This window comes from Pinus tabuliformis, chromosome 3_2 (assembly GCF_031772625.1).
Source record: "Pinus tabuliformis cultivar Carrire ecotype Pingquan chromosome 3_2, CPIR1, whole genome shotgun sequence".
Taxonomy (NCBI): domain Eukaryota; kingdom Viridiplantae; phylum Streptophyta; class Pinopsida; order Pinales; family Pinaceae; genus Pinus; species Pinus tabuliformis.
In genome coordinates this window covers 985,725,262-985,738,632 of record NC_142302.1, presented here as the reverse complement: position 1 = coordinate 985,738,632, position 13,371 = coordinate 985,725,262, and the positions used below count along the sequence as shown (strand labels likewise).

The following is a 13,371-nucleotide window of genomic DNA, read 5'->3' as shown; positions in this document are numbered from 1 at the left end:
TAATGTACAAAATAAATTACGCAAGGTTTTGTAAAATATGAGCTCTTTATTATGATAACACTTGTCTCAATTGACAACAACAACCTTAGAAATGATGTGAGCCTAGCCTTTATAGAAAAATTCTATTAGCTAGTTAATGGCTAATGGGTCTCTCCTTGAATAAAATATTTCTAGTCATCCACAAGTTGGAGAGAGATTTTTTTAATTCTTGAGATATTACAAAAATAAATTAATATTTCCCTCAAGGGAGTCGAATTGTTCTGGAATCCACAAGTAGGCCCACAAATTCCCTTTGCAAGTGATTCTTGGTGGTCAAGGTAAAAAATAATAACATTAGATCCCCAACGTTCTCCTTCCTTGGTCCTTTACCCAACTCAACCTGCTCTAGAAAGTGGTATGAATTCCTCTTGGTGATTCAACCTAGTCCTTAGTGAGTCCATCATCTAACTTCCCAATCCTTCTTTCACTGTAACAACTAGTCAAGTCATATCAATAGCTAGCTTGACCTCGAACAACTAGTTTTACTTGACTTTTCCTTCAGTAAATTGACTTGGCCACCCCATTGTTGGATCTCCAACATCCTAGTTAACTTGGCAATTCTGGAACTTTGGTTTGTTCTGTATGTCTTAATCTGTACCGGGTATGTCTATGATTTTCCACATCATCAAGGGTATTTCCACATAATCACCCTATATGCCACATCATCAAACCTTTGTGTTGCATTTGTAACACCTTGACTACTCTCCAAAATATGACACATGAATATTCTTCGTCTCTTTATGATGATCACTTTTGACATATTGCATGCCCCTTGGAAACTTTTCTTGACCTATTGACCAAGTTTTACCAAGCTATAACTAACCATTGGATAATCAGATTTGGAACATTCCATGTGGCACGCAATCCTCTCATCATGCTCTATAATTTGATACTGGGTTGACTTTTTGACCACTAGGACCACATTGCATTGGGAACCATGAGCTGCCTAGGATGTTGGATCTCCAACATCTTAGTTAGCTTGGCAATTCTGGAACCTTGGTTTGTTCTATATGTCTTAATCTGTACCAGGTACGTCTATGATTTTCCACATCATCAAGGGTATTGCCACATCATCACTCTATATGCCACGTCATCATAACTTTGTGTTGCATTTGTAACACCTTGACTATTGTCCAAAATATGACACATGAATATTCTTCATCTCTTTATGATTATCACTTTTGACATATTGCATGCCTAATTCTACCTAATGCCCTACCTGAAATGCCCCTTGGAAACTTTTCCTGACATGTTGACCAAGTTTTACCAAGCTATAACTAGCCATTGGATAATCAGATATGAAACATTCCATGTGGTATGCAATCCTCTCATCATGCTCTATAATTTGATACTGGGTTGACTTTTGGACCACCGGGACCACATTGCATTGGGAACCGTGAGTTGCCTTAGGAAATGTGAATGTTGTAAAAATAGACTGCTATGCTTTGAGAACTATTGTGAGTAATATTGCACCATGGATAAGGTCACATGCAAACTAGATAGATTCTGACCATGTGGAATGAGATAGGTGCACCTTGATGCAAGATAGAATGGCCCATACATCGGTGATCACCCTACAAATGCAGTCTCCCATAAAACCATGTGTCCTCAAGAGAGTTCACCTAAAGCCATCCAATCCATTTAGGGACGAAAGAAACCTTAAGTGAGACTTTAAGGGATAAGACATGGTTTGACCAAACAAATGAATGCAGACTCAATGACACAGACATAGGTCTAGGATGCCTAAGACATGGCCTCACATGGTTTTTAGATGGCTTTTGACTTGTGACCTTAGGCTTACAATGGTGATGAATGCTGCATTGAAAAGTATATGTACCCCTGCTAATAGGTGGGGTAATAGGTCTTAAGCAACCACTATTGTCTAATATGCTAACAGCCCCTTCGAAAGAATAACTTGCGATAGTATGAAGGATTACAAAATGTCATAGGAGAAGCAAGTAGGCATTACCTCTATCCCTCAATGACATCTCTTTTTCATACCAAACATAACTCAAAGATGAACAAACTTGACCTTTTTAGGGGCGTCATGAAGATGCCAACAACTTGATCTTATGTGTAGAAAAATGTCAAGTCCACAACTTGATTATGCATAAGCTATGAATGAGGTGCCCCATGCATATTTTCATGTGCTTTTTGTGTTAATGCTGAATTGGATGATTGGAAAGGTAGATTTCATTTTCATTATCACACCAAATAACGATTGTTTCCTTAGATTTCATCCTAATGACTTGCATTTTTTTTTTTTTTAATTTCATAAAACATTGAAATATTGAAAATTTGCCAAGCTTGTTGAAATATGAAAACACCTCAAGCTCTACTTTTAGTGTATGTAAAACAAAGTTTATATGTAGGCATTATGGTCCCAACAAGATAATAAATGATTGTAATTACATCATGTTAAAAGTACTAATTACATACCACTTACCACTTGTATTCATAGAGCAATTGGAAAGTCAAAAGGTTAGTATTTAATAGATCACATGTTTGAATTTGTAATGAGGCAACTAGTTTGCTACTATATACAAATTGGATGCAAGACATTGGAAATAGGAAGCACAACACTTTTTTTTGCAAAAAATATGCAATGAGGATGCAAAAAAAAAGACACTAAGTAACAATGATAAAAATGAGAAATGGACACACGATCATACCAAAATGAGATGCATTATCAATGCAAGGAGACACAAAAGAGGGATGCAAAAGAAACCTAGAAAAATACACTAACATTTAACATCTTCTTTGCATCTCAAAAAAATAACACATAAAAGGACACAAAATGGATGTAACGGTAAGCCCTAGGCATACAAATATTGTTACAAAAGTATGAGCAAAAGTAGTTTAATGCCAACCTTTCAAAACTAAACTTTAAGAAAGCTAGCATGAACAAGTAAAACTAAGATTTTACTAAAGTAGAGCTTGAGCAAGATTTGTTATGACTATGCTTGAGCATATTGGACCAAGGATTTTAAGTACTTTCTTTTTGCTACAGAACAAGCCACACCCAACACAACAAATAAAGTCTTACTTGCATTCAAGAAATACAAATTGTTAATGACCAAGATAAGAATGATAAGAGCAACTTGTCTTGACCAAGAGTGGAGTTAGTGTACTTAGACTCTTTAGAAAAATACCCCTCTATACTTGGATCAAGAAAAAAAATATAGTTAAGTAATATACAATTTCCAACCTTTAATAAAGCACCCACTTTGTTACTTGGATATTCATCTTACTTATTACAACTATAACATATTCTACTTTCTACTGTAACAAAATGACAGTTTGATTTGGTAATTTTAACAATAAATTGAGAAATACAGATGTCAATGTTTGCGTAGTTATCATATGACACTCTGGAGTACTAGATAACCCAATACATCTTAGCATGACTCAATCATTGGAGATATGGTAGAGTGTGGACCAAGCTAGGAATCAAGTCCTCACCATATAGTTGTTGCATCGAATCCTTGAGCATACATAGTCCCAACAATATTCCTTCTGATGATTTCCTCAATGGCATGAATCTCATAGTTAAAGGTTACATTCATTATCATAGAGAGGGGTAAAGATACAATAAGAGGATTAGACTCCCTTGTAGATTTAGACCTATAGTATGAATATTCTTAGAGAGTGGATTTAACACTTGAACTTTGGCAAGAGAGAAGCTAAGAAAAACCCTTCACGTATCAATGAAATACTAATCACTTTATTAGTTAGAATTCACAAAAGAACAAGGGTATAAGTGAGACCTTGCCAAAAGAGATTAATAGATGGGCTATATAAATGGTGAGAATCTAGGAATTGGTGAAAACAAATGTTAAAAGTAAAATAAAATGAATGAAACATTTACTAGTCTAGATAGTATTATAATCTATAAACAATGTGTAATTTTACAATAGCTTTTATATTTCAAATAACCAATAGATAATAACAAACTTGTTTATAAGGAGTGTGACAAAATACAAAACAAAACTTCAGCCACATGACAAAATGGACTTTTTATTAAATTAGTATGATTGATGGATGAAACCTATACATTGTTTTTATAATGTATTTTACATCGATTACAACTTATTTTAACCTCCCTTCAGACACATATATAATATAACAAACTTGTTTATAAGGAGTGACAAAATACAAAACAAAACTTCAGCCACATGACAAAATGGACTTTTTATTAAATTAATATGATTAATGGATAAAACCTATACATTGTTTTTATAATGTATTTTACATCAATTACAACTTATTTTACATAACCTTCACACACATATATAATATATTATATTATAATCTAATTTGATAAGTGGAATTTGATTCTATTGTGGTGTGAATCTCATTTCACATATAAATGACTTCTATATAAATATATTCCCTAGGTTAGATGAGAGTGTTTGAGTTAACATATCTCATTTCACATATAAATGACTTCTATATAAATATATTCCCTAGGTTAGATGAGAGTGTTTGAGTTAACATTTCATTGCATATAGAAAAGAAAAAAAAAAAAAAATTATTTTAAAATCCACGAGGCTAAAGATAGCCTATGGGACATATTGCTTCTTCATCTGTTTGATGTAAGCCCTTTTTCTATGAAGCCTCACAATAAATGTTCCCAACTTCTCGACAAACCCCTCACTAAATAGATTATCTCAAGAGCTAGCTGCCAGCATATCTGCATAACTTTCCTTGTTGTCTTTAAGGCCTCACATTTTAAAATGAAATGCTTTTCTGTTTCCACTTTTCCGGAAGAACAAAAAATGCATACTCTTTCCTCCCACACTTCTTTTGGCATTTTCCAGCGATGTTTCACAACGGAGTTGATGAGAATTAGTCCTTAACTGAGCAAAAAGATTTTTGGCTCTCCAAGAGATATTAACCTCTATGTATGCTTTTGGTTGATGACTATGAGTGGGATTAAACACTTCAATATAGTCCTTTTTCTTGCTTCCTAGCTCTTTATCCCAAGTACTTCTGTGGAACTTATCCATAACAAAAGCGTTTATCTCTTCGCTGTTTATGGGACAGGTGTTCAAGCAAATACCTCATTTATTAAACCATTTGTTATTTTATTGCATAAAAGTCTTTTTTTTGTTACACAATATGTCATTAAAGATAACCTTAGGCCATCTACCCTCTTCCATTTGCTCATTTTTTTTAAATACCTTATGACTCGCACTATAACAATTACTTCAATAGGAGTATCCTATTTCACTTAACAAAATAATATAAAAAACTACACTTTTAATTTTGAATTTGTTTATAATCAAAAGCTTGAAAATGTTTAAAAAGTTACAATTTAGAACCTTTAATAACAGAGCAATATTATCTGAATGGTAGAAAAAGTTTTTAATTAAGATGTAAATGAGAATTCAGGCAATGTACTCTGTTCATATAATTTAACAAAATTATGTCAACGAAGATGTGGTTTTTATTTAAAAGGAAAATCCGAGCAGCAGGCAAGATGCTCACTTCATTGATATGAATTCTAACTCCTGCCAAAACAACGCAGAGAATCAGGCATGTTCAGAAACAACTATTGAATAACAAAACATGTTTTTTTATATGTAGAAATGAGCATATGTGATAGTCTCATTCTCTGGTACAGTCTGGGTTTAATTAATTGGCAGGATCCAGATTGTGCTGATTTACATTTAAACGAACTCTTAAACTCGTGGTTGCCAAATTCGCGTGAAGAATGATGATATGGTAGATCACATTTCCTTGTGGGATGGATTTGTCCCCATTTTCCCCTTCTTCTCTATCTGTATCTGCGTCTGTAAATGAAACTGCTTTCTATGTACATAACAATCACACACATCTGCATCAACCCTTAGTTCTGCCTAATAGATCTTACCAATATTATTTCAATGTCCGTTGTCCTATACCCACCTCCACTGTTCTTGCAGCGACAGGTAAACAGCCGCGGAGAAATAAATTGAAGAGGAAGAGAGAAGTTTCAGCAAGCGCAATCTCATATGGCAATCAAAACCAAATCCCTCAAACCAATACACAAGAAAAACGGAATTTTTTCTTATGGAAAGACATGATCAGAGATTCTGTGACGAATGGCTTGTACGAGGAAGCGCTGAGGCTCTATTATCAAATGCAACTCTCAGGCGTAGAGCCTGACAGGTTGGTATTTATTGCTCTGATCCATGCATGCCGCGGCTTGTTGGCTCTTGAAACGGGCAGGGAGATTCATCAAGATATCATCGCAAGGGGATTGGAATCGGATGTTTTCTTGGGTTCTGCGCTTGCATTAATGTATGCCAAGTGCGGGAGTTTAGAGAATGCACGCGAAGTATTTGACAGAATGCCCGAACGAAATGTTGTGTCATGGAATGCCATCATTGCTGGTTATTCCCAGAATGGTTTCCCCCATGAAGCCTTGGCGTTCTTCTATGAAATGCAAGTTCAGAGCATAAAACCCAATGCAATTACCATGGTTAGTGTTTTGCCCGCATGTGCAGATTTACCGGCACTGGAGAAGGGTAAGCAGATTCACGGTTATGTAATAAGGAGTGGATTTGAATCTGTTGTTGTTGTGGGGAACGGACTTGCGGGAATGTATATCAAATGTGGGAATGTTAACATGGCTCACAAATTGTTTGAAAGAATGCCTCAACGTAATGTTGTGTCATGGACTGCAATCATTGCTGGTTATTCACAGAATGGATGTCCACGTGAAGCCTTGTCAGTATTTTATGAAATGCATGTCCAAGGTGCTAAAGCCGACCCAATCACCATTGTTAGTGTTCTGCCTGTGTGTGCCGATTTATTGGCTTTGGAACAAGGTAAGCAGATCCATGGTTATGTAATAAGAAGTGGATTTGAATCTGATATTGTTGTGGGGACTGGTCTTGTAGACATGTATGCCAAATGTGGTTATGTTGACATGGCCCAAAAATTGTTTCAAAGAATGCCTCGCCGGAATGTTGTGTCATGGAATGTAGTCATTGGTGGTTATTCTCAGAATGGTCAACCCCATGAAGCCTTGACATGCTTCAAAGAAATGCAAGTCCAAGGCATAAAACCCAACTCAGTCACCATAATTAGTGTTCTTCCTGCATGTGCTGATTTATTGGCTCTGGAGCAAGGTAAGCAGATCCATGGCTATGTAATAAGAGGTGGACTTGAATGTAATGTTCTCGTGGGAACTTCCCTTGTAGACATGTATGCCAAATGTGGGAATGTCAACACTGCTCTCAAATTGTTTGAAAGAATCCCTCATGGAAATGTTGTGACATGGAATGCATTCATTACTGGCTATTCCCAGAATGGCCAACACCGTGAAGCCTTGGCATACTTCAACCAAATGCAAGTCCAGGGCATAAAATCCAACTCAATCACCATTCTTAGTGTTTTGACTGCATGTACGAATTTATTAGCTGTTGAACAAGGTAAGCAGATCCATGGTTATGCAATAAGAAGTGGATTTGCATCTGATGTTTTTGTTAGCAATGGGCTTGTAGACATGTATGCCAAATGTGGGCATATAGGCATTGCTCAACGAGTGTTTGAAAGAATGTCTAAACGAGACATTGTGTCATGGACTGCAATCATTGCTGGTTATTCCCAGAATGGCCACCCCCATGAAGCCTTGGCATTCTTTCACGAAATGCAAATCCAGGGTATAAAACCTGACTCAATCGCCATGGTTAGTCTTATGCCTGTCTGTGCTGATTTATTGGCACTGGAACATGGTAAGCAGATCCACAGTTATGTGATAAGAAGTGGATTTGACTCTAATGTTTTTGTGGGAAGTGGGCTTGTGGACATGTATGCCAAATGTGGGCATATAGGCATTGCTCGACAAGTGTTTGACAAGATGTCAAGTCGAAATGTGGTTTCATGGAATGCGATGATCTTGGGATATGCTGTCACACCTCTTTCCACATATACATAAATTTTTTTTTTTTAATATATACCCAACCATTCTAACTTAATGCTCACTATAAGATAATCCGGTCTTACGTGTGCACATTACACTTTATAATCATAGTTCACACATTATACCATATACATGTGTATCATTGGCGTGCGATACTATTTTATGGATCCCTGTTTTATATTCCACACGGCATTAAGCATAATAGTAACTATGTTATAGGTGTATACTCTACCTATATTACAGTACCTACTAAAGATATTACCAACGGCACTGTATTAATGGGCGTGGGCTTTGATGGTCCCGCTGCAGTACTATCGGATGACAGGTCATACTTACCTTTAAGACAACAGTCCTTCCGGGGCAGGTGGCATGGTGATGCCTTGGTATTGCAGATTTTGGTCTTACCGCCTGTGATTCCCGCCTTACTTCGACGGCCCAGATCTCATCCGGAGATCGGAGGGTTGGAAATCGTTCAAGGGTCATCTATGATATTTAAGCGTCTCCACACTATCTTAGCGTTCATTTGGTGTCCGCGGTCTTTGCGGACCTGGTTCAATGCTCCTTCTCGAGCTCGACTCCAACAACCTTATCCCTTCAACCTGCAACGCTCCGGAGACTGCATTCCGCCCATAATCGAATCCTCACAGGTATTAACATGGTATATCAGTCTTGCATTATGATTTAACTGCTTTGTTATCCATGGAGTGTTACTTACAGTGTTTACATTTCTTTACCGAGTTTGTGCAGCCGCATATTGCTATGCTTCGGACGAACCCATGGTGACTTCACACTGCAAAACAATCCTCCGGTGACACACAGGTATGTTCCCGGCATTCGAAGCCCTGTTTACTTAGTAATGGTTAATGGTTACAATCATGAACTACCATGTGTGTTTTGGTGCAGACCTCTGCCTCCAATACGGTTTTCTCATTTCCGCTGCTGGGTATTCTCTGTGGAGAACCCTTACAGTTGCCTTCGCTGCATAGATAGGTCACGACGGTGATTTCGCTGTTGAATGTTATAGTTCATAGAGAAGTTCTGGGTTACGTTATGCATTTCACGTTTATTTTTCCATTTGGATTTACAGAACTGCCTTGCGGCAAGTTTGGTACATTTGATGTAGTTTACTTGGGTTTCAGATCTGGTCTTCACGCACAGATCCCGTAATGAGTAAATTGGGGCTTGTTCCCTTAATCAAATGTACTGATTTATTTAAGTTTAATATTTCACCGTTCGGTGCTGTTTGTAGTTACAACTGAGCACAAACTCTTTTAGCCCTCAGGGCATTTCCATCAGTATATTGAATCGTTTCAGATTGTTTGTCCGATACTCAAGAAACAGAGGCATAGGGTTTATATTTTGCTACAGGTTTTATTTATTTTTCATACGGCATTCGCCTTGGTGTTATCAAAGTTATGATGATAATTTCTGGTTACCAGTTCTGTATTTCCAGACGCTCTTTTATCGCCAGTCTGTATAATATGACCTCGACGAATGTTTAGCGTTTGATAGTTAGCCCTTTTCCCTGTGGAAAAGACTATCCTTCATGCATGATTACTGTCTCTCTTTCAGTTTTCGCACAGTTTCCCTGATTAAAATGAATATCTATCGTTACAGTTGCATGCACAGGTTCTTTAGTTTAATATGATTATCTTTCATTTTCGTTTGCATGCATCGTATCTGGATATGTATTACCACTGTTATTATTTGTTGCTATAATACACAGAACCTTGGTTTATTCGTATTCTTTCTGTACCCGGTTATAGCTCTATAAACACAGGTTTGTTTTTATATCCATACCGCGAGTACTGAGACCCGGTAACAATTGTTTAATGAAGTGTATTACAATTTCTGTTCTCTATTTCACCGTTCACCAACACTCTCTGTATAGAGTCATTTGTTGGTCATACACAGAATATTATTTGCTTATGTTATCTACTGTCTCATTGTTCCTCCATCGCGGGGTTCCTTCCAACTACAGTCGGTGCTCTTCTTTTAACTCAGAGGTTTAAACCCTCATTCTAATGCCATTCCACAGCATTCGCTTCAGATAACAGTTATAGAGTTCACTTTTGTTTAGTTTCATCAGTATCTATTTGTTTTGAACAGTAATGACCTTGCTAATAAGGTTAGGTCGAGACTGTTACTCAGTAACCAGTCCTCGGTTATGGCTACCTTATACTCGTATACAACCTTGTTTTACTATTTACGTACCATTTACTTTACCTGGGTACCAACCCAGCCCCTGCCCATTTAACTGACAGTCCATTTCTTTAAGGTTTACACTTGTACACTATGCTAATCATTGCGACAGTATCTAGGAAAACAAACAGACTTTTCCTATTTAACTACTGTAACTTCAATGCACATTAATTTTCCAATCAGGGACTACACAGTTTGGAACCGTACCTGATTACCAATGTCAGGAATGGTTTTTCAAACAAACAAGTCACCTGAGCTTTAATTCTGCTCTCCACCCAGCCATGAGATCCATCCCTCAGACGGAATTCTCCCCCCGAGCCATCCTGCAGGCCTCCAGCCCTCAACAGGATTTGTGCACTCTCTGTGCCAGGTTATCTGGTCCTAACCAGACTTAACCACTTTTCTTTTCTTCCATTTTCCCTGTTCTTGGAAAAAGATTTTCTTTCTTCTGTCTGTTCTCACAGCCCAGAATTTCCCTCAGTCAGGACTTTTCCTGTTTTGGAGGGTAGTTCCATCAGTTATCACAACTGATCACTTTCTTTAAGATTCACCTCTTAGAGGCTGCCAGCAATTCCAAGAAATATTTAAATTACTTAATTAAAAATAGTTTGTCACAGTTTTGTTTAAAACATAACAACAACTGTATTACTGTCTTTTACCACAGTAAACTTTCAAATTTACATATCCTGGGGTCATTACATCTCCCCCTCCTGAGATTGGACATCGTCCCGATGTCTGTCTCCTTTAAACAAGTTTGGGTAAGCTTCTCTAAGGAGTTCCTCATCCTCCCAAGTGGCCTCTTCCGGTCCATAGTGCTGCCACTGCACTTTAGCTTGGAAAATAACCCGTTTCCGCAGCTGCACTTCTCTCCGGTCGAGAATGGTCAGTGGTTCGACCAGAACCTCGCCTTCCGGCTCGACCCGAACATTCTGCCATTGAATCACATGTTTAGGATCGTAAACGTATTGCTTTAATACGGATACGTGAAACACATTGTGGATCCTAATATGGCTTGGTAGGGCAAGTTGATAAGCTACCGGCCCCACTTTTGCCAAGATCTGGAAAGGTCCAAAGTAGCGAGGTGCTAGTTTGGCACATCCGCTCCACTGCAAGGTACTCCTTCTTGGTTGGATTCTTACAAATACATGATCCCCAACTTGGAATTCCTTGAATCTTCTCTTTCGATCAGCGAAACTTTTCTGTCTGTCCTGAGCGGCTTTTAAGTTGATACGCACCCTCTTCACCGTATCCTCCATTTCCTTGAGCATATCAGGACCAATTCGCAACCTGTCCTCCGGTCCACCCCAGCTTGCGGGTGTGCGGCACTTCCGCCCATACATAACTTCAAAAGGACTCATCTGTGTTGAGGAGTGATATCCATTGTTATATGCGAATTCGACCAGGTGGAGATATTCTTCCCATTGGGTTGGCTTCATCATAACACAGGCTCTCAGCATGTCCTCCACAACCTGATTCACTCGTTCTGTTTGGCCATCTGTTTGGGGTTGATAAGCTGTGCTAAAGTTCAGTTGTGTTCCTAGTTCAGCAAACAATGTCCTCCAAAAAGTTGATGTAAACTTGACATCCCGATCAGAGATAATCACCTTCGGAAGCCCATGCAACTTAAACACATTTTGCATGAAAATATGAGCAATTTGCACAGCCTTATATGTCGACTGCACAGGTATGAAGTGTGCTGCCTTACTCAGCTTATCCACTACCACCATAATGGAATCATTATTTTTCTTTGTTTTAGGCAGTCCAGTTATAAAATCCATGGAGATAGTCTCCCATTTCCATTCCGGAATGGGTAAGGGTTGTAACAGCCCTGCTGGATGCAAATGTTCCGCCTTAATCTGCTGACATTCTAGACATCGTGCTAGATACTCAGCTATCTCCTTCTTCATTTTTGGCCAGTAATATTCTTTTCGAAGAGCGGTAACCATTTTCTGGTAGCCCGGATGCCCAGTATAATGGCTGGTATGAAATTCATCCAGAATTAGCTTCTTAACACTGTCTTCATTGGGTACATACAGCTTTTTGTTAAAGTACAGCATTTCGGCATCATCCAGCTCATGTCCCTGTTGTGTTTCTTTACCAGGAAGTTGCTGTATTTGCTGTTTAATTTGCTGGTAAACAGCATCACATTCAGCTGCTATTTTTATCCTTTCCAATAACGTATTCTGCCATTTACTAACTGAAATTTTGCACAAGCATTGTACTTTTCGACTTAATGCATCAGCCACTCGGTTCTCCTTTCCTTTTAAATGCTTAATTTCGAAGTCAAACCCACTTAAGAAGTCAGCCCAACGAGCTTGCCTTGTGTTTAAAGTGGGTTGGTTGAAGTAGTTTGTTAGGTTGTGGTGGTCTGTTAGTAACAGAAATTTTCTGCCCAAAAGGTAGTGCCGCCACATTTTCAGAGCATGAATGACAGCAGCCAGCTCCAAGTCGTAAGCAGAGTATTTCTGCTCATGCTCTTTCAGCTTCCTGGATTCATAAGCAATGACTCTTCCTTCTTGCATCAGCACTCCTCCCACACCTTCTTTACTTGCGTCTGTGCAGACCACGTAATCCTTATTAGGATCAGCTATACTTAATACAGGTGCGGTAGTGAGTAAGTGCTTGAGTTGTTCAAAGCTCTTCTGGCATTCTGAGGTCCACTTAAATACTTTTCCCTTCTTTTGCAAAGAGGTGATAGGGTATGCTACCCTCGAAAAGCCTTCAACAAATCTTCTATAATAACCCGCTAACCCCATAAAGGACCTAATATCTGCCACGTCCTTTGGTATAGGCCACTCCATTATAGTTCTGATCTTCTCAGGGTCTACTGCGATTCCTTCCTTGGTGATTACATGGCCCAAATATTGTATCTCCTCCTTGTAGAAATCACACTTACTAAACTTTGCATATAATTGATGTTCTCGCAAAGTTTGCAACACCAATCTAAGGTGTTCCTCATGCTCCTTTCTTGATCTGCTGTAAATCAGAATGTCATCTATGAATATCAGCACAAACTTGTCTAAAAACCGATGAAACACACTGTTCATCAAACACATGAAGGTAGCAGGTGCATTGGTCAGCCCAAAAGGTAGCACCACGAATTCATAATGCCCATACCGCGTTCTGAAAGCGGTCTTAGCGATATCTTCCTCTTTAATTCTGATCTGATGGTAACCAGATCGCAGATCAATTTTAGAGAATACCGTTGCTCCCTTCAC

The 13,371-nt window shown here is 38.4% G+C and overlaps 1 protein-coding gene and 1 long non-coding RNA gene across 2 annotated transcripts in view; both read left to right on the top strand.

The window, feature by feature from the left end:
• The window catches only part of LOC149183919 (uncharacterized), a 121,230-nt gene that overhangs the window by 101,691 nt on the left and 6,168 nt on the right, over window positions 1-13,371 (top strand). Inside the window, exons 4-5 of the mRNA XM_089415143.1 lie at window positions 5,771-7,964; window positions 8,171-8,276. Of these exons, the coding sequence (XP_089271269.1) occupies window positions 5,771-7,964; window positions 8,171-8,276 (2,300 nt within the window). The remainder of the gene's footprint in view (window positions 1-5,770; window positions 7,965-8,170; window positions 8,277-13,371) is intronic.
• Window positions 8,334-9,265, top strand: LOC149183920 (uncharacterized). The gene is made up of 3 exons (XR_016257216.1): window positions 8,334-8,598; window positions 8,699-8,770; window positions 8,855-9,265. It is a non-coding gene; the product is annotated as an uncharacterized LOC149183920 (long non-coding RNA).